This window comes from Zychaea mexicana (genome assembly GCF_025766255.1).
Source record: "Zychaea mexicana strain RSA 1403 chromosome Unknown BDB00scaffold_28, whole genome shotgun sequence".
In the NCBI taxonomy this organism is placed as follows: Eukaryota; Fungi; Mucoromycota; class Mucoromycetes; order Mucorales; family Lichtheimiaceae; genus Zychaea; species Zychaea mexicana.
The window spans coordinates 273407-299240 of NW_026516691.1; the positions used below are offsets into that span (position 1 = coordinate 273407).

Genomic DNA, 25834 nt, shown 5'->3' on the forward strand with positions numbered 1-25834 from the left:
ACTGTATCATATGCTACCATAGTCAAGCAGGAGGAGAAGGAATGCTTAATATCAATGAAGTACATAGTAGCTGTAACATAAGCTACCATAACCATATAGTTCTCGGTAATACACTCGCATTTAAATAAATTCAAATATCTATTTAGTACCAATGAAGCTCACTGCCATATGACTACGTAAATTTACAAGAAAAGCAATACGTTTTACGTAATATTCCAGCCAATATCTTGAGTTACTCTAATAAGTATGGTGTACGAATAAATTACTACTTCTTCTTATGTGCATCTGCATTATTAATTCCCATCACTCCTTTAAAACAAACACTGCTGCGTATGTATATACGTTAACGTTGATTTTATCTTGATTGGAACAGAGAGTCAAAGAAGAAAATCGTCAGTGCTGTTACGACGTCCGCTGAAACTCTCCTTTATTCCATCAGACGTGCTTAGCTGCAATACATTTGAAAATTGTATTAGTGTCTAGTCTGCAAGAAACAAAAGCAACAAGGGCAATCTAACAATTACTACTGATTTTTGCTGTAAGGGACTTTTTTTCATTCGTCAAGAAAACATTTATATTCAGAAATAGCCGCATTGATATTGCCCCTCTAAGGAGAAGTTCTTTTTTCAATATCGTCGCAAGGAAGATCTTCAGTTACTGTATTACGTCGCTACATTCGTCTGCGAGTAAAACCAACGGTGCCACAGCAGCTATCCATATCTGATCTGAGCTAAACTAAATTTTGGCCAAGGGTTTGGATGAGGACCATAAGGTACGCAAGTTCATTGTATTTGTGTTAAGTTGAAATCATGCGTGAAAAGTGCATCCTTTTTATTTTTGTTGCCAGTTAATGCTGCAGAATCGATTTCCCTCAACACGAGCTACCTGAGCATCGGGTTATACAGCTGCTGAACCATATATGTACAACTTTCATCCTGAGCATGATTAAGAAAACTATATCAGCGGCAATGATGTGCTCTACTGAAAGAAATCTTAAAGGTCTTGTCTTGGCACCTTTTGATGCGTTACTCGCATTTAGGAGGTATAAAGGCAGCAGAAAGACAAATAATATCATTTACAAAATCTTAAAGACGTTGTGAACAACCATAGGAGTTGCACCCGTGAAGGTCCACAAGATGCATTCGCTGGTCAACTCTTTGCACATACCTATTCTTGGCTGGGCTCAAACAATGGATCACTCTTTACATATATAGAGTCTTCATCTCATTCAGAAAAGAACAACGGTAGTAGTAGCTTCACAGGCTGTTTCACCAATGTAAAAAGTAATTAAGTGACTACAATTAGTATTCATACTACTAGTGCAGCTACTTTTACTACTACTATCATAACTTTTATATCTCCCGTGACGACAATGGTATCCACATAACAACGACACCAGCGACAGAAGTGACAGTAGCCCTCGGACAATTAGCAGAAGATGACATACAGCAACACCTGATCAATCTAAAGATACTAGCCTCGACATACCCTAAACAGATCTCGATAGTGTGACAACTACCAGTCGAACACACCATCTGACAATGATCGCTACAATGATGACAGCAGCAAATTGGACTCAATTAACTATCATATAAACCTTATTGTTACTGACAGTGATACACTGCCGGTAACAGCCTCACCACCACCAACACAGCAACATCTTACTGTTACAATTGTAACAAGCTTCTCGTGTATACTCAGAAAAACAGTTGTTTTCGTACGCTTTGTTGACCACCAAGCAAAACAACCACCTCCTTTTATGAATGTTGCGTTCGATAAGTAAAAGAGACGAGCCCGATAACAACATGTACGTACAATCTAGCATACAGCAGGTTGTGTATGGCTGACACCTCATCTCTGTATGTCAGCATCATGATAGTGATTCCTTTTTTTCTTGTACGTTTTCGTGTGTCCTTAGTAAAGTGTGGCATGGAGCAGACGTCTGTACCTCTTTGCTCCATCCTTAACGACACAGTGTTCAATGAGAGGATTACATTTGCATTATACTGTATGTAGCAGCCTGTTATGAGACACAAAAATGGCATTGGAAAACCGTTACCCATCTGTAACAACTGCCTACTTATATATATGATAGTAGCAATGGTGAGTGTACAGTAATGCATACTTTGTTGGATAGTTATCGACTACACTCACATAGTGCCATGACTCTACAGTCCGTGACTAGGATACGGTAACCAGTTCGGGGACCACGTTGAAGCACAAAGAGAACAATATGAGTTCTACCTTGGATACGTACAGTCATTTATTGAGTTTTAAATTTTCCGAACATAATATGCGGTGGACCATATTCGTGAACTTCATTTCGTCGAATGGTGACTGGTATACTGTACATGATATAACCTGAGCCAAGAAGCAATACGCGGACTAATACATATGTAACAGCTTCTTTGGCACGAAGCGCAGCTAAATTTTTAAAGTTACAGATGACTAATTGCTATGAGATATCTGATGCTTTTTCTCCTACCATATCCTAACATAATATATAGATGTCATCAGTGTCTAGAAAATTATATTAGTGCACACGTTGTCAGTCGTGCTTCAATAAAAGAAACGTGCTGGCAAAATGTGCAGGAAAAGGACATATGCCGGATTGTGTCAAAAAAAATCTAGTCGCTTACAACAAGCTTGATGACGACGAGTTGCCTTAAACGGTCATTGAGCACACCATACTCATGCTCAATTAGAGAGGTTCAAAACAAAGTGTCGCAAATTGGTTGTCAAAAAGAAAGTTTTAATTTATGCGGATTGTTTAGGATCAAAGAAGATTACGTACAGTACAAGCAAGTTACTTTTTTTCTTTGGTTCCTTTGTATAATGACATTATTTATAACACACGCATACATACAATATAGATACAATAAGAGAGAAATGGTGACACTTTTACAACAACGAATAAATGCTTATTAACAGAGATACACATCGATACATACTACAAAATTACTATACACATAGACCATATTTGTGCGAAAACACAAGAGCAGTGATGAGAAGGGTGGTAGTATATGTGTGTGTGCATATCCTTGTGGACGAGAGAGAAAAAAAAGCTATCATCTAGATCATGGTGATGCGATTTGTATAATGCGATTGTCAAAAATAAAGAAGGAAAGAACAACAGGGCTAGCCAGCCAGCAGATGAATAGAATGCGTGTAAATGTGCGTTTGCAGTGTCTTTCTAACTTGCAGCGAAAATGTCATTGTTGGCTGTCATAAAGACATTCATGGTCTCCAAAACTATGTAGAAGAAGCACAAAAACGCTAATTAGACCTTTGATCCTACAGTACTTTTCTTTCTATATCCGACTTTAAAATAAAACACTTACGGGAAGAGGGTATCGATGATGATGGTTCATGCTGTTGGGAATGTTGATGATTGTCGCACTGCTGTTGTTGTTGTTGTTGTTGTTGCTGTCGTGGAAAATGGGCAGGATACTGTTCACGGTCGATATACATTTGTTTTCGTTCCACAAGCATTTGCATCATTTGCTGGCCAAAATTGACAACGGTTTCCACAGCATCATCTGTACGTTTCTTAGGCCGGTGGTTTGGCAACAAGAACCAATACTTGACCAGAAAACGTTTCGGCACTAGCCAACAATCCGGGTTACCAATCTCTCCGCCCGTGAAGACGGCATTTTCGATCAATGTAATTAACATATCGTCGACGTTGTAAAAGTCTTGGAATAAAATCATGTGGTCGCGCATGGCTGCTCCAGGAATGAGATCAATGCGTGTGTCATGAGGAATCGTTCGTTGTAATTCAGCTATACTCAGGATTCAGATTCAAGGGAAAAAGGTATTTAGTTTCTCTTTTTCGTAAATGACTACGTGTCCACCAAACCCCTCCCCACAAACTTACTCGGTGTGAACAGAGTTCTATCCTTGCCCGCGTTTTGTAATGCTCGCAAGCGCGCGATAGCATCCCTGGGTCCCAGCGATGGCAGCTTGGCTGCAGTAGATGCAACTGGTTCTCCCTTCACTGTCAATTCCTCTTCTTCATTGCTGCTACAACTGGTACCAATGCTGTATGCGCTTGCGTTGTCTTCTTCCTCTGCCGTCGTAGACACCATATTCTTGGTTTGGTTGTCGGCATCGAAGAATGTATCCATGGGATCGTTCAAATATACAGATAGATCCATATCGGTATGGTCATCGCTATTGTTGCTGTCCGGCGAAGTATGTGTCGAAAAAGTGGATTCTGTCAAAAGGCTGGCAAGGTCATTTGCTGCACCGCGTGCAACTAAATCGGTGCCTAATAATTGTTGGAAAAAGGACGACTCGAGATGACTGGCTAGCTGCGGAGCAATCGAAGCGACATCCAGGTCATTTGCGGCATGGGATGATGATGGTGGTGGTGCCGAGGTGGATGACGATGTAGTATTGAAAATCGATGATGATGCTGGGGTGCTACTGGTGCTATCGAGTAAAGAAGAGTACAAATCCTGGATTGTGGATGGAGGCGACGACGAAACCTTTGCCAAGAGATTCTTGTCATTCTGCTTGTCGGGGTTACCATCGGATGAAGGGGGAAAACTAATGATATGCTGGTGTCGATCCAAGAAAAATTCGAGCGACTGTGGAATACCCTTGGTTCGCGAGAATGTCAAGCGCTCAGATCCATAGACATCGGTCTTGTTTGCATCCCAGAATTTGGGCACATCTACGCGGTTGGCCATGCACGCCAGTTTCAACGTCAGGACGAATCCCTTCAAATAGTTGTTTTCGTAAAGGAGCTCTTCGTTCTTTTGACGCAACAGGTTGGCTTCTTGGATGGCTTGGTCGCGCTGGTACATGCTACGTTTGACGTTCAATTCGGCCTCCTGCATCTCGCGTCGTTTGCGCTCGCGAAACGCGCGTTGGGCAGCTCGGTTTTGTGCCTTGCGTTGGGCCGGTGACGGTGGATTAGGCTTGCGGCCTGGCTTTTTCCGTGGACGAACGGGTTGTCCGTTCTGATCAAGATTCCCAAGTTCGTACTTTGGATCAAAGTGCTCAAAGGATATATTTTCAGATGATACGGATGACATTTTGTTTGTGGATGTGGATGTGTGATGAGTAAGTGAAAGGGTCTATAAGAAGATGGGAAATATTAAAACTAGTAAAACAAGAGAAGAGAAGAGAGGTGTGTATGTGTACTGCTGCTGACTTGAGCGCCCTCCCGGATATATACCACCGAGGTCCCGTCTCACGTGCTTCAAAAAGCTACAATGCTGAAGGCCGATCACAGAAAATACGTTATTTAGTGGTCGCTGGAAGTCCAAGAAATTTTAGCTGGCAAAACAACAAACCCATGTGAAGCAGGTTACAAAGAGAAACGTGTCTATATTTGCCTTGTTACACTAGTGCCGAAACGATCTTCATTTCTATCATGTACTCTTCATCCACCACTACATTATACACATGTGGGGTTTCCCCACCAACCAGACTATCCAATCCAAGCGTTCTGATTTTTTCACATGTCAATGAATCTCCATGTTGCACAGACCAAGCATATCTCAAATGAAATCATCCAAACCTTCACAGATTTTATATGATGAAATGAAAGCTGGTATCTTTTTGGGCATTTTTTTCGATAAAAATGATATGAAGGAGGGCCTGACAAAACAAGACCTTCAGGTAATATAATAATTTGCATAGAAAATGTAACTCATTAGCAAGGTAAATTTAGCTGGGGTCCAAAAGGTGGGGTAAATAAAAGTAGTAAATAAACACATCGAAGCCGTACCTTCTCACGAGCGAATCTGCAGGTGTCTCCGCTCGGCAAACGGGGATTGGGGAACCATTCACACTTAAAGGTTGACATACCTAGCTCTTTTAACTTCCAAAAGATTCCAAAATCAGTGTACGTCCCACCGCTTTTTACTAGTGACATGAGCATCCGTGTCTCTTTACATGATCTGTCGTATCATGTACCATGCAGTATTGGGTAACTAGAAAAAAGTGACACGGCGCTTCAAATCATAGGTCGAATCTCTAACCTGAAAAATCAACGTATTCGCTGCGCAATGAGAGTCGAATAATGCTAAAAGGTTCTTAAACTCTTGGCAATATACATGGATGGAAACCTTGCTTGTAGTGATTCACAAGTGAAACAATCATACCTCAACATGGCTATTGAATTTTTTTTGGGGGGGTTTCTGCTGCTACTGCTGCTGCAACCATAATCAGCTGTTTCAACATGATCGGTATAATCATGATCGGCTTGGAAGTCCTTTTTTTTCCGTGGTGATGATATCAAGGATCACGTTCGTATGACATGCACACTATGTATACTAAGCGACGCTCAGATTTAGGTGCCACGGCAAAGCTTCGTCTTTTTACAGTACTATACCAGCAATTAGCTTTGCGCCAACGACTATGTTGTTCAACATGTTTATTTCCGCTCTTTCTCTTCTGGCCTTGCCCCTCTGGTGCTCTTTTGTTTTTTCGCGTAGCACGGGCCAGGTTTATGGGTGCCTGTTTTTACTTTTTTTCGCACTCTGTTGTTGCGATGTTGCCTTGCTGCTTAATCAAGATTTGGAAATGTTCTTCTTTCTCACCCAGTGCTACCTAGCCGTTGGCATCACTGCAGCACGTCACAGAGTTTATTACACTGGAAAGTTGGCATATTTCTAGAAACCACGACGTATCATTACAGTACCGCTTTTGACTGATGCTATAGACAGCCAAAGACCACCGGGGACTGCAGCAGAACTCGCTGCGCAACATGTTCACGGGACAGGGTGTGAGTACAAGTCTAATGCACCCACGCTTACCGATATCTTGCATTTATACTTGCTATGCAAATAGACGGCAACTCAAAAAGGTAAGCCGTCGTCGACAGAATAGATCCGTACGGCTAAATTTTCGGAAAGCAGAATCCTCAATGCTCCGGAAAGAGATTACGAGGAACAAGCAAGCGGGAAGCTAGTGGTCGAAATGTCCATCCTTTGAGTTATGATACTACTCTTATATGCATAGGTCGATGTCGAACTACTGTAAATATATTAAAGCTAATATCATACTGTAGCTGCATAAAAATTCGGTGCATTAAGAGAGCGGCTGTCATGATATTACTGGACATAATTGAGCATGTGCGATAGACTATCGATTTCAGCAGGTACTGTATGACCTCCAGTTAAGCAGAGCTTTATTTAGGGTAATCAGAATTGAAAAGTGGAAAAAGAGACTCTGAAGTAAGATAATACGCAGCTAAAGGTCCCTAAGCTGTGTAGACTGCTGTTGTTGCATGATACGCCCATTAAGTATGAAAGGTAAAGATTGATAAACGCTAATAGGTTATGTATTGCTTAGCAGCAAAACCGACTTGATCGATCGTCTTCTGTCTAGTGTCACAGTTTGATAGGCGACTCAAGGAACATGGGAGTTGCGCATGATGGCCGAGAAATTATATTTTTCGGGAAACTACTACGAGCCTTCATTAGAGCCTTCATTAGAGCCTTATTTGAGGGTCTAGTTGGACTCTTTTTAACGTATCTTCCATTTATGATAGACGCATTACAAAAGGTGCTTTCTTAAGCCATGCATATATTTTCCCATTCCCTGTTTCGATCTCCCTCATGAGAGTAATACCATACCAAAGCATACTTGGCAACGAGACGAAATTAAGAGACTTGGGCGAAGAAGAAGAGTATATGATTGGTGATAAATGTCCTAATAAACAAACCAGCGAGCTAATGAGCAACGTAAAAAACTGTTATCGTGCTACTGTATATGATCGACACGAGATTTGAAATGGTGAGGATGAATTGCTATGTAGGATACGTCAACTAAACTGAGTAAAATCAAAGAGTATTAAATCATTGAATACCATACATTTTTTTCGTCTCTTCGACGACAAGTACGTTATAGCCTATCATAATCAGTAGTATTTTCAATTGTAATAGCAGCAATAATCATAGTAGCTAGTAGAATTGCAGTGCAATTTCGTACGCTTACTATACTAGCTTTACTTACTTTATTCCTTTGAAAGATGCAAAAAGAAAAAAAGGCCAACACTCGTGTCCCGCCCCCCTGAGCCCTTTTACCCGTCATGGTCTCCTCAGAGAAATGGCGGTGGTACATAAAGTTTATCCATGTTTATAGTGTATCCATCAAAACGGGAACGTGGAACCCCAGACATCATCTTTATCCTTGTACATACTCCAGAAACACTCAAGATCCGTCTCGATATTCCTCCTAATTCTGTGCCACAGGAAGGTAGCAACACAGCAACCCCACGTTCTTTGTTATGGGCGTTATTGCTTTCGTGCAGGGACATTAGGTACTTCCACATTGTCATACAATCCTTTGAAAAGTTGGTTTGTATTGTTACCCTAAAAACATTACTGACAAAGAAGTTTTGATGGGAGTAAGCAGGTAATATTATCATTAATCTTCGCTATCGTGATTTCTTTTTAACTAGTAGACAGAATGTATGGTGCAGCATGGTAAACATGGAAGAAGCATTATCATACACTGTCACTTGAACTTTTTCATTTCTTTGACTTTCTATGCTTGATGCCGTGCGTTCTTTATCGCAAGTGTATCACATTTCTACAGCAGCAGTGTACTATAGTTTTTGTATTGTATAATATAAAGTAGGATCATCAACACATATAAATAATGCATGACATTGTAAAAGAGAGCGCTCTTGGAGAGCTTTGTCAGGGAAATGTGCGCTGTTAAAGGGAACATAAACAAAGAAACTCCTGTCATCGGGAGAGAAGGGGTAGTAGTAGTGAAGGGGGTAATGTCAGTGACCAATTTTTTTACCTTTTCGGCGATGATAACCTGTTTCGGGTTTTTTTGCTTATGAATCTCAATGTGAATGTGTTGTATTGACGGCAGCACGGAAACATAGAAGAAAGTGATTGTACTGCTTTATTTAGAGTATTATTGTTGGGAGAGACTTCCCTTTTCCTCTCATGCACGACGTCTCTACTGCTCCTTTAACCTTGTTCTTCTCGAATAATACCAGCAACGAACAGCACCTGGACTTATACGATGGATCCTTTTTACCGATTCAATTTGTAAATGTCCTTTCTCTACTATAACATTGTTCTTTGTACGGCTTAAATGGTAGAAGAAGAAGGTCTCTTTCAATTTTCCTCCTACTTACTGCTGCTTTTCCCTTGTACCCCTCTGTCTCTCATCAGCACTCTCCCTTTCTTATACACTCTGATGTTCTGATTCTATAGTCGATGGCACATAACTTCTACTGCTCTAATTTTGTTGGCATGCTACTACTATACCTTTGTTGACATGATGCCAAATTGAGTATTTTTGGTACCACGAGGAAGATCAGTGTCCATGTTTTGCTCACTATTGTTATGTAATTGAGAAAAAGTAGTAGCCAATCCCTAGTAAGGTCCGTAAGATGTTCACTATCGACTGTATACGTACTACTACCTACTTTCTACTACTCCCACTTCACTGACAATATAACAACATGCTGGAATAGTATTTAAAATCTATAATAAATGTCCTGTGTCAGCCGGTGATAACATCCATTTGGTAGTTTGATGATCTGCATTAGTATTTGTGGCTAATAATGATGACAGATTTTACATTAACATAATTGTTTGCAGCTTGGCGTATTATAATGAGAAAAGGAGAAAAGCAGCTATTGTCTGGCACCAAAGATCGTTCGTGTGCTATGACGGGCTATTATAATAAGCTATGTATATATATTAATCGAGTACAACAATCGAATCGAAAAAAAAAAACCATTTGCTTAAGGTTGAGTTGATCGTTCGATTTGTTTCAGACATTTCAATGGATGCTGTCACCCCTTCTAACAACTGTGTACATCTTAATTCGCATCTTCACCCCCTTATTTCCCCCAGCCGTCCCTCCTCCTTTTTCGTAGCTGGACGCATGCATGTGAGAAAGAGAATACCAGATATTTGGATAAATAAACTTTCTATCGATGCGTGTAAAGAGAGAGGGAGAAGAAGAATCTCGTACATTTGCAGATACTGACATTTCATACCACTACTTATACATACATATAGTGTACTGTAATATCATTGCTTACAATCGTCGATTGTTGTTGCATTATATGCCTATCGCTTTAAGGTTTTTTCTTTGCTCCTTCCGTCCCCTCAATGCGTGCTTCTCATCGTGTGTCTCAATCTAGTAATAATCCGTGGACTTATATCATAGTTGAGGAACGTGAAATTGATCTAAAGGTTGCTGTTGCTGGCAGCGATAGCAAGAAGATAATTAATAAAAGTTATGAGAAAGGCTGGTAGGACCAAAAGTACTTTTCACAAATAATTGCGGCAGCAGTGAAGATTATGCTGCTGTTGTCGTTTAAAAGAACTGTGTAGAAGATTTGCGATATATGTATAGAACAAGAGATATAGAAAATAGGGGTAGTGGGAGGGATATAGATGGAGATAATGTATGTGTGTAGAAAAGTCTAAACATTCTGGAGAAGTGTTTTTCCCTTGCTCGTCAGAAGTGCAGCTAATGTAGTGTAGACTATTGTGTGTGCATGGTTGTTGTTGTTGCTGTTGGGTATGCAGTCCCTTTTTTAGAATGTTTTAGGTTTGCCCCGGGATTGGGAATATGGGCTTGGTTGTATGTGCGTGCAACGGTTAAGAGTTTTACGTGCTCTCTGGTCCGCACCTCACCCCTTCCCTCCTTTTCTCCCCCATCCCTTTTCATCACATTCAGTAACCGACGCGCTGGGCTTTTATTATGCAGCTTAATCACTGACGACAATGCTGCACCATTGTTCCCAAATCACGGTCAATTATTGCTGTTGTTATGTACCAAAAAGAGTAGGTAATGTATATTATTATGATGCTGATGTTTATATATTGCATGTGTAAGCGATATGCATATACAAGAAAAAAAGTGAAAAATTACAATGTTTGCTATTGACTGATTATGATGGCTGGTGACATACACACAAAGAGAGAGAAGTTGAGATGGAGAACACGGAACATAACGAAGAAAAAAGAAATCGAGGAGGATTTTAGAGATGAGTAAAGTGTAATAAGAAGGGGAAAAAGTGTGAGGAGAGGGGCATAGAGTAAAGAGTGAGTGTGAGAGAAAGCGAATGATGAGATCATAGAATGTGTTTGTTTTTGCATTTTAACTACTACTAGTTTACCGAGTGTCACACACGAAAAGATGATGAAATGTTTTTTAAGAATGGAAGAAGCACAGAACAAATTGCTGGAATGGATAATGATTTTTGTTTAGTTGTACAATGGCTGGCTAGCACAAGGAGGTGGTAGACGATAAAGCAATGACGATATTTGCGATGTGGGCGGCGGTGTCGTTGGGGAAGATACAATACTGCTAGTGATCGACGATGGGCTGCTACTGCCAGTACTGCTACCGCTGCTACTACTACTGCTGAAACCATGGCTGCCAGATGCTGCATTATTATTGATGCATGGTGTGTTTGATGTATTAATGGTAGGTGCTGGTGCTGTTGGGGCATTGATCGGTTCATCGGACCACCAGTTCACTAGTGTTCTGACGTCGACTTTACGTTTGGCAGCTTTGACAAACAATTCTGCTGGCCGGACTTTGGTGTGACGAAGATAATAGCTCTTGCAGGTTTCACACCAGTGACCGGACCCGCACAGGTTGCGGTACCATTGATGTGTTTCCTGGACACCGCAATTTGCGCAGTATTTCTGGGCGGCCATGGGCTTAGGCGGTGGCGAATAAAAGACCATTGGCAAATTCTTTTTGTTTTGTAACTGGTGGTACAAGTGCTGCTGGTGATGGTGAGGATGGTGCTGTTGTTGTTGATGGTGATGGTTGTTGTTGTTGTTATTGTGGTAGGGGTGGTGGTGATGGTGATGCTGTTGCTGTTGCTGAACCCGTGGTCCGGGTCTGTTGGCAACGATCAGTCGGAGTGGCCGTGGCTCACCGTGTTTGAGTTGGTAACGATAGCATGCAACGCACAGCCTGCGTCGTGAGGCGGGCTTTGTGTTGCAGTTGTGGCACATGGGTTTGAGTTTGGACGGCCGTGGTGCTTGGAGCAGCAGGACCAATTGGCCATAATAGATGGGCTGCAAGGCATTGTCGGGACGCGGCAAGTGTTGATGGCCAAAACCAACATGGTCAAACAGAAAGTTGGCGAGATCAACGGCATGGCGGAGCTTGGTGTGGTCAAAGTCGTGCAGGTTGAAGCGGAACAAAGTGTTGAGCACATTGTTGAGACGGTAGATGTGGTCTTCTTTGGCTAGCATGGCATTCTCGAGAAAACGGACGTCAGTGCGGCCGGGCGTGGAGCCGTGCTCGGTGTAACGGAACAGGTGAAGGAGCCAAGTTGGGAAAAAAATAAACTCGGGCGAGACGAGCTGGCTTTTGCTGTTCTCGGCTTTAAAGAAGACGGCAAGCAGACGCATTTGATGGTAAAGCTCGTTGGACTGAATGGGTCGGGATGCTTTGCCGGTGCCGATGTGACAGCGGAACGAGCCGTTCATGTGTCGTCCAATGACTTTGATGTGGATGGGCGTATAGCTATTGCTGTTATTATTTGTAGATATTGATGTTGCTTTTGGCGTCGTTGTTGGCCAGATGAAGCCATCTGTCAAGCTGTTGCGTTCACTGTTTTGCCTAAACTTGTAGCCACTATCTTGGAGAGCCTGTTCCCAGATGATCATCAAATCATCGTCGTGAATAGGTCGCTTGTTTACTGGTGCTGCATTATCAGTTGCTGCTGGTGCTGCTGTGGAGGGCAATGGTTGTTGCTGTTGCTGCAGCGGCTGAATGAGAAGCTGTTGAATGTCCATAAGATTTGCTTATTCGCGATAATTGCTGCTATTTCTGCAAGGAAGAAGAAAAAAAGAAAAAGTGAAAGATTTCTTGAGTGGGCTGTTGTTGGAAGGAGAAAGAATGAGAGAAAGAAAAGAGAAATCGAGAGCTATTTATTCTTGAAGGGAGAACCGCTGGAAGCAATACAACGACAACACCTAGCACCGCTAGCTTCAGTTCAGGGGGGGTGCATGCGGAAAAAAAAGAGTTCTAATCTTAAAAAAGCCCTTCCTATTCTAGTGAACAGATGCTGATGATCCTCTATTTTCTTTGTGCCTACCTTCCTGCCTGTCTGTCTGTTTGCACTGTAAATAACTTGTCAGGAACAGGAAGGGCCCTGGAATCTCTTCGAGCCAATGGCCACTGGTGCAACCTGAAGGGTTCTTTTTCATTGTTTACAACTCGGTCGCCATGCAGGAAGTAAAGCGCGTGCTGACCATGAGACAATGGAAAAGGCATCGTTTTGCATACTGAACAGTGGAGTGGTGATGATGAAGATGGCCCTTGACTTTTTCTCTACTGGTATTTGGACATTTAGACAGATAATCCACCTATTACACAGACACAGCTTACTTGACCCATAATCGCTTGTTATTAGTAGTAAGCCCTTTTGCCCTATTTCTCCTTTTGCAGCGTAGAGCGAATGAGAGATTGGGTCCCTGCCCCGCCATCAGCCTTTAAGAAGAACAAGCATGAACAATCATCTCTCACAGCCCTTCCAAAACGTACACGCATTACAGACACGCGCGCACGACCGACGACTGACGTCGTTAAGGACATTACACCCTCCTCTGTCCCCCCTCCTTCCCCTTGCCTCAAACCGTGGGTCTCTACTATCGAGGAATTGTGCTTCGCTCTGTGTGTATATACGTGGAGCACCCTATTCTCTCTCTTTCTCTCTTTTCGCTACCCTTATATTGCACAGGCCGTTAAGGGAAACTACATAATATCAACTCAGAACAAGCGGACACTATGATGAAGTCATTCAAGGGACTCCACATTTCTTCTTTTTCGTTATGCTCCACTCCATTTCATTTTTCTTCCTGTCGTTACTATTGCAGTCTGTTGACGGAGTAGATAAGTATGCTTCTTTCGTTTGCAGCCGAATTATGCATTAGATTGCATAATAAATGAGCGCAGTAGCAGCAGTGAGTTGCAAAATTGAGGCGTGGGTTGTTCTCGAGGTCCGCTTCTGTCTGCCCCTGTGTCTCATGATTCGCCTGCCCATCACCAATTTATATTTGAAATATTTCATTGTTCCCTGGCTGTGCCACAAGATCTTCCCAACCAAATTTTTGCATTCGCTTCTATTCTAACTCTGGTCATACTAAAGTCCCGCTCGCGCTTAATCACTCACGTAGTCTCGCAAACTAGTATACATGCTAGTAGTAACACATACTAGCTACACTTCTTATAGGAATACATACAAGTAGAACTAAACCCCTCCTCTTTGGTGTTTTTCATGTCTTTCTTCAAAAAAATCTTTTCTCTCTCCCTTTCTCCCTTTTAATTATCCTCATAAGTAGTAGGGCAGCAATTGCGTCAGTATGTGCCAATTAAGATCTGCGTCTGCGTGCTGTATATGTAACTGTGACCGTGTGATATGATGAAAAAGGACCCTTTTTCATATTAGATGTACATTTTTTATACAGATATTCTATAGTGTTAATAACATAGATTATGCGCCGCTCGGGCGCTCAGTAAGGAGAGAGAACGGGCATATCTATTTTCTGCAGATCTATAAAGAATAAGAAGCAATGATATGCTATTAAGAGCCTAGCATAATACATTATGTAATCTCTTTGCTGCTGCTGCTGCTGCTGATTGCTTGGTCGTAGAGGTATACATTCAAGTCATGCAATTGATGGTGATGACGATATACCGAGCTGCGGAGAGAATAAAAGAGGAGGCGTAAAAAGCACGACCTAGAACGGACATATGAGAGACTAGAGAGGGGTAGGAGAAGGAAGAAGGGAGAGGACGAGGAAGAAGGCATCGGCAAAGTGTATCATTTGCTCAGAGATCAACAACGCACTGAGTTAATGGTTCGAAGATGACTATTATACATTTGGGACATGATCGTTCTTGAGCTCAGCTTCTCTCTTTTTCTTCTAATCCCCCCAAAACAATCCTCTCCTTGTCCCCTGCATGTCAGTATATAGTCTTCCGATGCATCATGTAACCAAACAAAAGAGCAAGAATGCACGCAGATATATTTCTTCACGGGGAGGGGGAGATGAAGAGAGCGAGAAAAAAAACAGCAATCAGTACCGTTCTAATCTACTAAGGAGAGAGAAAGGAACATATTTCGTATAGCTATAAAGTCCTTTCCGGTGATATGGCCATCGCGACGACGCTGACATATCAAATAGTTACTGTTATCAAAAGGAACAAAGTTTCTTTTATAATACCGTTGTTCATATTGAGTCCCCCTTTTTTTCTACGGTCCGCAGCATATCGACATTGATGTTGGTTCTTTAGACTACTTTAGCAACCCGTAATCCAATCAAATCCGTTCTTTTTGGCGGCGATCACTCCAATATATGTGTACTATGAAAAAGAAGACGGAAAGAAGCTTTTTTAATTTTAGGAAACATGTACCTCTGTGCAAAACAAGAGAGCGTATATTATGATAGACATCTCATGACGATGTTTCTATTAAGGTTCCTTGTTGTAATGCACAGATTGATCGAAAGATTATGGATTATGTATGATACTACATACTGTGATAAGTAAGTATAAAAAAACAACCATCATCCCTCTCATCTATGGTAGCGCTTTCTTGTCTTCTTTGATCCCGTATCTATATTTGTAAATTCTTCTATCGAACACTGACTCGTTTTAAAGTTATATTTGCACTACAGTAAGCTGCGATCGCCGGCTAGTACCATCATAAAAAAGACGCACTGTCTCTGGTTATATAATTGATGGGGGGATGTTCTTGATGTAAATTAAGAATAATGATAGTCTCCGTAGTTGTTCTTTATTGACTCTAATTGACGATAGAAAACGGTCCAAACTTCATTGCTCTCCTGATGACTCTTTAATACCAGCATCAAATACACGGTTCAAAATCATGCGATTAAACCGTGCACCGTCTCCACGGGTAATCACTTGGACGTGATTAGGAGCATCATTCCACGACGGCTTATCTTGATGCCATGCTCGCTTATCGTAACATGACATTCCCAGAGTGTATTGTCCAGACGTCTCTACGCGTAGATCACAATACTGATACTCCCAATGCTTGTCAAGGGTTGACTTTGTCGTCGTCGTTTCTGCTGGACAACCATCACCCTTATCTGGAATCAAGTCCAATAGCAACAAACCGGTGAATGCATCATAACTATTTTAGAATATGTGAGAAAATAGTATAATAAATAAAAAGCATCCCCCCGCAAATCCGATCCCCAATCTCCCGGAACTCAATCCAAAATAAGAATGTTGTTGTTGTTATTTCAATATAAAACATTATCACTATTGCATCGCACAAACAATGCATAATACTAGACGTATTCCACTTACACTGATAGACTATCCGAATCAAAGAGGCGCTTGCATACATCAAATGTCCATTCGAGAAAGGCATTGCAGAATACGCCAAGTGGATTTTTGAGTGGGACCACATGGCGTTCATAATCTTTGCGGTAAATGTTACCATCTTCGGCACCTACAAGCATCAACGGATCCGGCGGAGCGCGGAGAAGAGGGTTTGGGTTAGTTAGTAAAGTCGGGGAGGCAGTGGAGAAAAAGGAAATGCCAACTATATTACTGTCGCCCGTTTCTCCCTCTCTTTCTATCGTGTTATTATTCTGTCAGTGCACCGCCATAAAAGTCAAATTGGATTTTTACCCTTTAATGGAAGAACAACAACATGACTAGGTGCCTGTTTCCCTTGAGCGACGAGTTCGACGCGTTCACGATAGCCCTCAGGAGTATGGCGGAATCCTTTTGAGGCGCCTAAAACAATATCTGCAGCATCAGGATCAGCGCGAAAATTGAATTCAGCCATTGGGGTCACATTGCCTGGGCAATCAACAGCCCTAAAATTTATTTGATTTACGGTTAGTGACATTTGTTAGCCAACAACTGCGGCGGGCAGCTACTGCTCTTCTGCTTCTAACCCTCTTTTCCCACCCCTAGATGGTGAAAAAAACCTGCTTACCCTCCCATTATCACGATACGCTTGGCTCGACTAAGGGTTACGGGATCTCGTTGATATGCCAAAGCAACATTCGTTAAAGGACCCACAGCCAAGATGCTGACAGTCAATGGCGGGGCTTGCTTGAGCTGATATAGAATTTCATCAGCAGCATCCCTTTCCGTTGTCCTGAACGCTCGATGGTGGCACGGATCAGCGTCCTCGGCAGCTTTGTGCAATATCTGGTCCTCCCAATCCGCAGGAGCAGCGTACTTCCCCTAATCCCATATTCATTATCTTTATTAAGCTTTCGCGCGCGCTACAGCACTTTTACTCTGATACATATAACATAATTCTATCCTCACTTGGTAACCATAAAGAAAGGGGGGATGTGAACTCATAAAAGCAGAATTAAATATATAACTTACTGCGTCGTATATACCGCCCAATCCATCAGTGTTATGAAAGTAGGTTGCAAAGATGCTCTTTGAGTTCAATGGCAACTCGCTGCCTATACAGTTAAAGAGAATGCACCTCCGAGAATGAAAACCCCGAACTTCTCTTAGGCGCTCGCGCCCCCTCCTCGCTCATTGAACATCTTTGAAGCACAATTGTTTGTGTGTATCTAACCTACTGCCAATACAGGCAACTCCTCCAAAGGAACAGTCAAGCCCGCTAACTCTCGATGCTTCTGCATGACATGTAAAAGAGTAACTGCATTTCGCTTAATGTGCGTCAAACTGGTGTTGCCATGGGTCAATGTAATGGCACGGATGTGGACTTCAGGCGATAAGAGTAAGAAAATGAGCGCAAGTACATCGTCTACACCCTATAAGTGATTCGTTGACGTGAGTTCATAACATCATAAGGCATCAAACTTGAACCTTTCTTGTTTTCTTCTTCTTCCCCTTTTTTTTACGCTGTTCTTTTCTTACCGGATCTGTATCAACAATGATAGGCTCAGGCATAGTAGGTCTTGAAGGTATACTTGTAATAAAAATAAAGTAACCGATTTGACCCGGTGAAAATAGGTTACCTTGGAAATTTCTATCGTGGCAACCCGAACATAGATTTGCCATTATACTGTGCATGTACGCGGTATTATCACTATATATTTCAATTCGGGCGGTTTCTAAAAAGCAACAATACCAGATGATATGATAACATCTGTTCTGTTCGAAATGTCTCTCACCTCTGCTGCCCTTACTAATACAAGCTTGTGCTGATGCCAGTGGAGAATGACAAGTGTTGTTCGTCAATGTATTACCAAGATAGTGGTAAAACCAACAAAGTTAGTGATGTTGCTGGTTGCATAATACACTAAGGAGAATACTCGATTGAAACGACTGTATTGACTATCCAGGTAACATTTCCACAGCTCGTTTTTAACTATCACTGATGGAATTCATTTTTTTGATGACGCGTGTTTGTTGTCTACTACAGGTATTCTTACTCCTCCGCACAACCAGTACAACTCCTGACAAGACGACCACCATGCAGGTTCAAGCTTAGCTAGCGTGGGCTACGGATTCTCGCGCGAACGAAATAAAAAAAATGGATCTTACCATTGGCGACCGTAGTGCCAAAGGTTCTCATGTGGATAGAAGAATCATATATAAACAAACAATATACCATCATATGATAGCTCAATAGTGAGTTCAATTTTCACAACTTCAAGGGCCTGTGTATGTAAGTAAACTCTCCTGACATCATGCAAAAAGAGTCAGCTTCAAGCTGATATCCGTGTCACGCCAGGCTAGATGATTTTTCGGTAGTAGGAAGACGATATGTGTACTAGCTGAAATATAGGCCAGCACCGTGTAGAATCATGATCTGTAGACAATCACCATATTTACACAAGTGTGTATCGAATGCATCTTTTTACTACAGCTCAGACACCTTCAACGAACAGATATCAATCAGAACAAGGAATTTAATTTGAAACAAAAGAGCATTTTTATATATATTACATAGTCAGTCATTTTAAGAAAGATTTTGTATACAAGATATCTACTTTGAGATACAACGGGAGGAAAAGTATAAAGGAGGAGGATGGTTTGTGGGTGAATTTGGTAATGATGTATACGTATTAAGAGAAGACTTTGGGAGATATTGGAGGGTAAAAGATATATGAAAGAGATTAGTAAATTCTATTTAGTTGGCCTTTCCATGAACCTTTTCGATCAATTGGTCAACAATCGAGGGATCAGCCAAGGTAGAAATGTCACCAAGCTGGTCTTGTTCACCGTTGACGATCTTGCGCAAGATACGGCGCATGATTTTACCGGATCGGGTCTTGGGATGGTCTGGGATGATATAAACACGCTTGGGCGATGCGAATGGGCCAATGACCTTGCGCACCTGCAGAGTAAGTTCCTTCTCGAGACCTTCAGCAGCTTCAACATGGGGCTTGACCGAAACGAAAGCGTGGATACATTGGCCGGTCAAGTCATCCTGACCGCCAATGACGGCAGCCTCAGCTACGGCTTCGTGAGCAACAAGAGCAGACTCAATTTCGGAAGTCGACAAACGATGGCCAGAAACGTTGATAACATCTAAAGATATAATTTCGAGAATGAGCCAAACAGGTCCAACTAAACACGCAAGCTACCAACTGTTTTTTCTCCCCCAACAAAATAAAATTGCTTACCATCAACACGTCCTCGAACCCAGATGTAGTTATCGGCGTCACGAGAGGCACCATCTCCGGAAAAGTAATACTTAAAGGATATGGAAGGGTAAAAATTAGCTGATTGCCCTCAAGATCAGATATTGATGTAATCTATACTTACGCCAGGGTAGGGCTTGAGGTAGGTATCCATAAAACGAGTGTGGTTGTTGTACACGGTACGAGCCATTGAGGGCCATGGTTGAGCGATAGCCAATACACCAGTCTCATCCGTAGCGGTGATCTCCTTGCCAGAGGTGGGATCAAGAATGATTGGCTTGATACCAAAGAAGGGAAGCGTGGCCGAGCCGGGCTTGGTTGGGGTAGCACCGCCTAACGGAGAAATAATGATGGAGCCAGTTTCGGTCTGCCAGTAGGTATCAACGATAGCACACTGGTTCTTGCCAACCTTTTCATTGTACCAGTTCCAGGCCTCAGGGTTGATAGGTTCACCTACGGAACCAAGGATACGGAGGGAGGACAAGTCGTAACCATCGAGCCACTGGTCGCCTAAACGACGAAGAGCGCGGATAGCGGTAGGTGCGGTATAGAATTGAGTGATCTTGTGCTTCTGGATCAAGTCCCAGAAACGCGAGGGGTTGGGGTAGGTGGGAGTAGATTCGAACAACACGGTTGTGGCGCCCAGCGTCAAAGGACCGTAGACGATGTAGCTGTGGCCGGTAACCCATCCAATATCGGCCATGCAGGCATAGACGTCGTTTTCTTGATAGTCAAAGATGTACTTTGTGGTTGCGGCAGCGCCGAGCAAGTAGCCACCAGTAGTGTGAAGAATACCCTTGGGTGCGCCTGTCGAACCCGAAGTATACAACAAGAAAAGGGGATCTTCGCTGTTCATTGGCTCAGGAGCACAAACGCTTCGTGCCTTGGCCATTTCGTCGTGCCACCAGACATCACGGTCCTCAATCCAAGGGACAGGGGAGCCAGTGCGCTTGAACACAATGACGGATTCGACTTGGTTGGCGGAGCCCTTGCCAAGAGCATCGTCAACAATGCGCTTAGTAGCAATGTTCTTGCCGCCACGGCGGCCTTCGTCGGAGGTGATGACAACGCGTGCAGAGCAGTCAACGACACGATCGCGCAGCGATTCAGCCGAGAAACCAGCAAAGACAACAGAGTGAGCAGCACCGATACGGGCACATGCAAGGATAGAAACAATGGCTTCGGGAATCATGGGCATGTAGATTGCGACGTTATCGCCCTTGCGGACGCCACGGTTCTTCAAGACATTGGCCATCTTGGAAACATCACGCAACAGCTCGCCGTATGTGATCTTGCGTACCTGATCTGGCTCGTCGCCTTCGTGAATGATGGCAACCTTGTCGGGGTTCTTCATGGCGTGGCGGTCGACACAGTTGTACGACGCGTTCAGTTCACCTTCCAAAAACCAAGCAACATCGCCGTTTTCGAAAGAACCGTGCTTGACGGTTTGGAATGGCTTGGACCATGACAGCAATTCGCGTGCGAGCTATTCATTGTAACAATAGCAATCAGTACATATTACAGGAGAGCTAAAGAGCACGATCTACCGATAGCTTACATTGCCAAAGAACTTTTCGGGCTCGTCAACACTTTCTTTCCACATGGCCTTGTATTGCTCGAGTGAGCTGACATGTGGCTTTGGGCATTGGGACTCGTCATGAAGACGCTGGGGGACGGGATGAGATGGGATCTGCTCGGCAGTCATTTTGTATGTATGTGATGTGAGAAGAAGAAGGTTATATACAAGGAAGAAAGTGAGAAAAAGAGAAATATAGCCTCTTGTCCCGAGAAAAAGATGGGCAAGCTTTTATACTCTTGCAAAGGTTAAAATTTCAGGCACATTAGCTATCGGAAGTGAAACCTTCCTAAAACAGTAAGCATCGTATAGTTTTGCGGGGAGTGAATAAGGCATGTATTACCCAACAAGATGTGGGAGGAACCTGCAAGACCATCAGCGGCAAAAAGTAATAAATGGTAGTTTCACTCTGACGGAGAGCTCAGTGTGGGGGGGCCTATATTTTTCGTAACCAGCAATATCTGCACTACTGGATCAGCAAAGCAAACGAAAAGAGCGGTAGCCCTTTACTACTGTGACAGCAAATCAATATACCTCTTGTGTACGCGTTATCCTTGAGCTTTCTATACTTGGATGCGGTGGGAAATAAGTGACGGATGAAAAATCTCCACTTTGGTGCTTGGTAATTTTGGACCTCTTAAAGTTCCATATACTGCAATGTAACCGCGGTGGGTCCTTTGTTCCAGGAAGGACCCTTCCTATGATTTGACAGGTTGGGTGTACACGGTATCTAGGCGACGGTTGGGATCGAACGACGACATCGCCTCATCGTCATGGTACTGCTTCCTTGCTCTTTTTTACCCTAACTTTTATTTTCCAGCAAGAAGTCTTTAGTGCTGCACAAACTGTTGTGCGCGGGGTAATTTGATGGAGAACCTTATTTCCAACCCCGGATTCATTGATTGGTTCAGCGAGCCATTACCCACAAAAGTGAAATGATGCACACACATCACATGCGGAATCCCAGGTCAGAGCGCATCGGGTGTTCCACACATTATCTAACCCGCCACACACACACACACCCACACCAAGGGCTATTGGTTGGCGTTTCATCCCTTCCTCTTGTTCCATTGTTCATGCAGCTCAACGATTGGCTAATGCTCAACAGCTACAACGATTAGCCTTTCCCCACACACATTATTATAGCGGGCGCCCCACCTTCTATCCCAGAATTACGTGCTTTTGGGAATCGCTCCCCCACATCCCAATTATATCATCACTGTCACATCAGTCAGTGTGCTTGCTATCATTTTACGGCATATCGAATCTCCGTGCCAACGGAAAGGTTGACCCTGCCCTTGTTGTTGTTATCGCAAGATCAGTTAGCCGCTGCTCTTGCCTAACAAAAATAATCTCCATCAAGAAAAAAAGCCAACGTTCTCCTGTCGTTTATACGGCATAAGTTGCGTCGTGTTTGTCAGTTAACACCCAGAAACAAAAAACGCATAGCAGTTCCTGTAGACGGCGGGGCTGAGCTTTGCTGCCTTCTCTCAACCTTAACTGCTCATGTTTCTCACACGCATAAACACCAAAAAGAAGAAGGGAAGCTGTGAAAGCCTAGATTTGCTAATAAAAAATGCGGGGTGAAATTCCCCGATACTTATTTTTTTTTTGTGTGTTTTTGGGTCGTCTTTAAAGTTTCACGGATAAATGCTTGGTGTACATTCACCATGGGATTGGTTTTACATATCAGTTCTCATTTTTTTCAAGCTTAGTTGAACTCCATGAAAGTAGTGTAATAAACAAGAAGTATAGATAGCACATCCTATGCCTAAAGCTTACTCCGGAAGCATCTTCTCTCCTATTCGATTATCCATTCTTGCATGAATCACATGCAATCATAAGAAGATCAACTGCAACAACAACAACAGCAGTAGCAATTACTATCTTCGTCAATGTTTGCTAGGCTCTTAATTAAAAGTATGGAAACCTTGCTTTTCTTTTTATGTGTTGATTAGAGTACTCCAGTGCGTTGAGCTGAATTAGCTAGAGCGATTGCCACGTTTACGTTTTCTTCCCCTCCTTTGTCATCGTACACAGCTCAATGTGCAAACTTTGTCATCAACACGCGGCTGCATGGTACTCGCAAAATGACATCATATTTTATTCCGCCTTTTATTTGGTTGTATCGATCTAGTTCTTTATGGATGAACATTACTGCAGCTAGTGCGACATGTTCTAGTTTTTCTACTGATACCAGTGAAAGCGGAAGCACAAACCTTGCACCACCAACATCACAGTATGTACATAGGTAATGCATATGTAGCAAAGGAACGAGTAAAAATGACCCTTGTTTGCAGCGATGATTATAGCAAGCTTCCTTCTCTGCATAGAGTATATGTGTATCAAAGACGATAAAAACTCTCATTTAAAAGAAACACTGCTCACTAACAGTTAACAGTGAGGTAGCATTCCTCCGTTATTACAATGTGGTGCACGCGGACCATTTGCCGTGGGAAACGAAGCCCAATGTTAAACGGGATGCGCTGAATTATCAGATACAGTTTGTGGAAATCCAGAACGTACCGACATACTAACTTTCAGTATGCGACCATGTAACATTAATTGAACCAAATTCAATGTCAAGTGTCTTTATAGGTTCCCCAGAGATGGTTGCCAACCTGGGCTTTACTGCAAAGTTATAATGCATTGAGCCAAAAACCACTTGAACAAACGAGAGTGATATAGGAGGGGTAATAGTTTAGTTGTGAATGATAAACAAGTACGTATGTATAGAATGTAGAGTTACAAAAGGAGCATAGCTTGGCAATGAGATAGAGGGAACTTAAATAAAGGACTTATGCATCCGTCGTCTGCTGCTGCTTCTTCTCATCATCCTTTTTCTCCTCTTTTGACTGTTGCGTCTCAGATTGCTCGGCTTGCTGTTGTGCGGCAGTCGAAGCAGCAACGGCCTTTGCTAACTCATGCTTGGCACCAGTCATCCGCGTATACACATAATCCTGGGCCACGGTTGTCACAGCCATCCGTATTGCCTCTACCATTTTATCCTCGACCCATTCGTTTTCATCGTAAGGCACATCCAACCACGCCAAAGGCATTGATTGAGAGTACGTCTTAAAGCTGAGCTGATGTGTCGGGTCGACCAATAAAAGCACGAAAATAACTTGGTCTTCCGTACTGACGGGTTGGATCGCCAGAAACACAGGGCAGTTAATGACAGGTACTGCCCCTAATTGCGGTGTATACTCTGTCCGTGCCTCGGGTGCTTTGTAATGCGTCTTGACAAGATGGTCCAAGTTTGCCTTTTTTTTTTTTGTGTAAATCAGCTTCTCTTTTTACAGTTGCATGATTTCTTCAAATGTTACCTTTGCAAGCTTTGTTCCTTCTATCAACCCCTCACACAGATTCAAATTACGTGGTTGCTCGTCTTCATCTTCCTTGTCACCAATCTTGCGCACAACCACATGTCCCGATTCAGTTTGCTCCATCACACGAGCAAAAGATCGATACACCAAAGCTTCCAGACCAACATAGCCTCGCATATCATGCGATAGCCATACTTCCACTAGCTCGTGTTCTGAAATGGGTGGTGCCACCGTCTCCAAGATTGTGTGAGTCAAATTTCTAAGCTCGCTACCTGAAATAACAAAAAGCCATTTAACTCCAACATCATTTACAATCAAAAAACATCACCAAATCGTTTAGAAAGAGACACTTTACCCAGCTTTCCGAGATTTTCCTTATTCACGTAACCTTGCAAGTGCTTTACACGGTCCTCTAATAACTTGGCTGCAGGCGTTTCAACGGATCGATTGATCTGCTCTGTCGTGCTTTTGACAGCTTCACTTGCTTGGCTCCATAAACTGTTTCCCCATGCCATCCAGCTGCCACCGCCAGAGGCTTGCTGTGATTGTTCTGATTGTTTTGGCTCCGTTGTTCCTGATGCTATCTGTGCAGCAGCAGCAGCGGGTGCTTTATCCTTTTGTTTCTCGGTTTGCTCCTCGTTGTTGGGATACTGGGAAATTTCGTCCAAAAATGACATGATGTCCTTGTGATCTGCTGATGAAGCAGGCTTGTGGGTGTCTGCTTGTGTGTCTGTTTGTGAATCGCCCAAATTCAATGATTCCAAGAACTTTTCAGCTTCAGAGAGGCTGCTACCGCCTCCTGTTGTAGGTTTTTGTTGTGGTTGTTGTTGTTGCTGCTGTGCATTGTCGCTGTTCGTGTTCGTCTTGGTACTGTCGGTTGTTGGGTTTTCGGATGCCATTGCTAAATCTCTTTTTTGTTATTTGTCAAAGTGAGACGATTGAACGCGTCTTGTAATATACTCATTTTTTTCGTTTCCTGCAAAAGCTTACCAGTTGTTCCAGTTCGGCAAAGCTGCTGGTTATATGTTCCTCAGCGCTGGTGAAAATATTGGGAAACGCTTCGACTGAGTATTAAAATTTCGCTTTGCTCTAGACTTTAGTCTAACCTTGTGATCAAACATGGTTGCAGTTGCATTTGCTGCCGGTTCTCATGCTATGCATTATTTCACAATCATTGGTTGGTAACACAGCTCTCATTATACAAAAACTTTGTTTTGAATTACTGTTGACCGCCATGATTGCCTAACCAACAAGCTATCAATTTAACAAACAATATAGGGATAAGTGTGAATAAAACCATGAAGGTATACGAAGCTATTTTCGGTCGATACTTCATTTGG

The 25834-nt window shown here is 42.7% G+C and overlaps 6 protein-coding genes across 6 annotated transcripts; all 6 read right to left on the reverse strand.

Moving 5' to 3' along the window:
• Positions 1-2737: 2737 nt before the first annotated feature.
• BDB00DRAFT_938376 (uncharacterized protein) lies at positions 2738-5530 on the reverse strand. Its single transcript, XM_053129283.1, has 3 exons — positions 3878-5530; positions 3342-3782; positions 2738-3252 (listed from the first exon to the last, which is right to left on the reverse strand). Exons 1-3 carry the CDS (start codon positions 5040-5042, stop codon positions 3194-3196), a joined length of 1665 nt encoding a protein of 554 aa, XP_052980648.1. The 5' UTR covers positions 5043-5530; the 3' UTR covers positions 2738-3193.
• A 5677-nt stretch (positions 5531-11207) lies between these two features.
• Positions 11208-12215, reverse strand: BDB00DRAFT_762098 (uncharacterized protein; the record flags this gene model as incomplete). Its single annotated transcript, XM_053119316.1, has 2 exons — positions 11208-11735; positions 11844-12215. 2 exons carry the CDS (start codon positions 12213-12215, stop codon positions 11208-11210), a joined length of 900 nt encoding a protein of 299 aa, XP_052980649.1.
• Positions 12216-15729: 3514 nt separating this feature from the next.
• On the reverse strand, positions 15730-18000 carry BDB00DRAFT_818969 (Inosine/uridine-preferring nucleoside hydrolase domain-containing protein). The gene is made up of 7 exons (XM_053123201.1): positions 17860-18000; positions 17555-17753; positions 17353-17435; positions 16949-17202; positions 16636-16826; positions 16309-16453; positions 15730-16129 (listed from the first exon to the last, which is right to left on the reverse strand). Exons 1-7 carry the CDS (start codon positions 17890-17892, stop codon positions 15805-15807), a joined length of 1230 nt encoding a protein of 409 aa, XP_052980650.1. The 5' UTR covers positions 17893-18000; the 3' UTR covers positions 15730-15804.
• A 1078-nt stretch (positions 18001-19078) lies between these two features.
• Positions 19079-21297, reverse strand: BDB00DRAFT_761953 (acyl-activating enzyme; the record flags this gene model as incomplete). Its single annotated transcript, XM_053119302.1, has 4 exons — positions 19079-19479; positions 19575-19644; positions 19717-21078; positions 21151-21297. 4 exons carry the CDS (start codon positions 21295-21297, stop codon positions 19079-19081), a joined length of 1980 nt encoding a protein of 659 aa, XP_052980651.1.
• A 2231-nt stretch (positions 21298-23528) lies between these two features.
• BDB00DRAFT_818974 (uncharacterized protein) lies at positions 23529-24869 on the reverse strand. Its single transcript, XM_053123202.1, has 2 exons — positions 24495-24869; positions 23529-24431 (listed from the first exon to the last, which is right to left on the reverse strand). Exons 1-2 carry the CDS (start codon positions 24669-24671, stop codon positions 23967-23969), a joined length of 642 nt encoding a protein of 213 aa, XP_052980652.1. The 5' UTR covers positions 24672-24869; the 3' UTR covers positions 23529-23966.
• BDB00DRAFT_314067 (uncharacterized protein) lies at positions 24746-25496 on the reverse strand. The gene has a single exon (XM_053116891.1). It carries the CDS (start codon positions 25391-25393, stop codon positions 24809-24811), a length of 585 nt encoding a protein of 194 aa, XP_052980653.1. The 5' UTR covers positions 25394-25496; the 3' UTR covers positions 24746-24808.
• Positions 25497-25834: the final 338 nt, after the last annotated feature.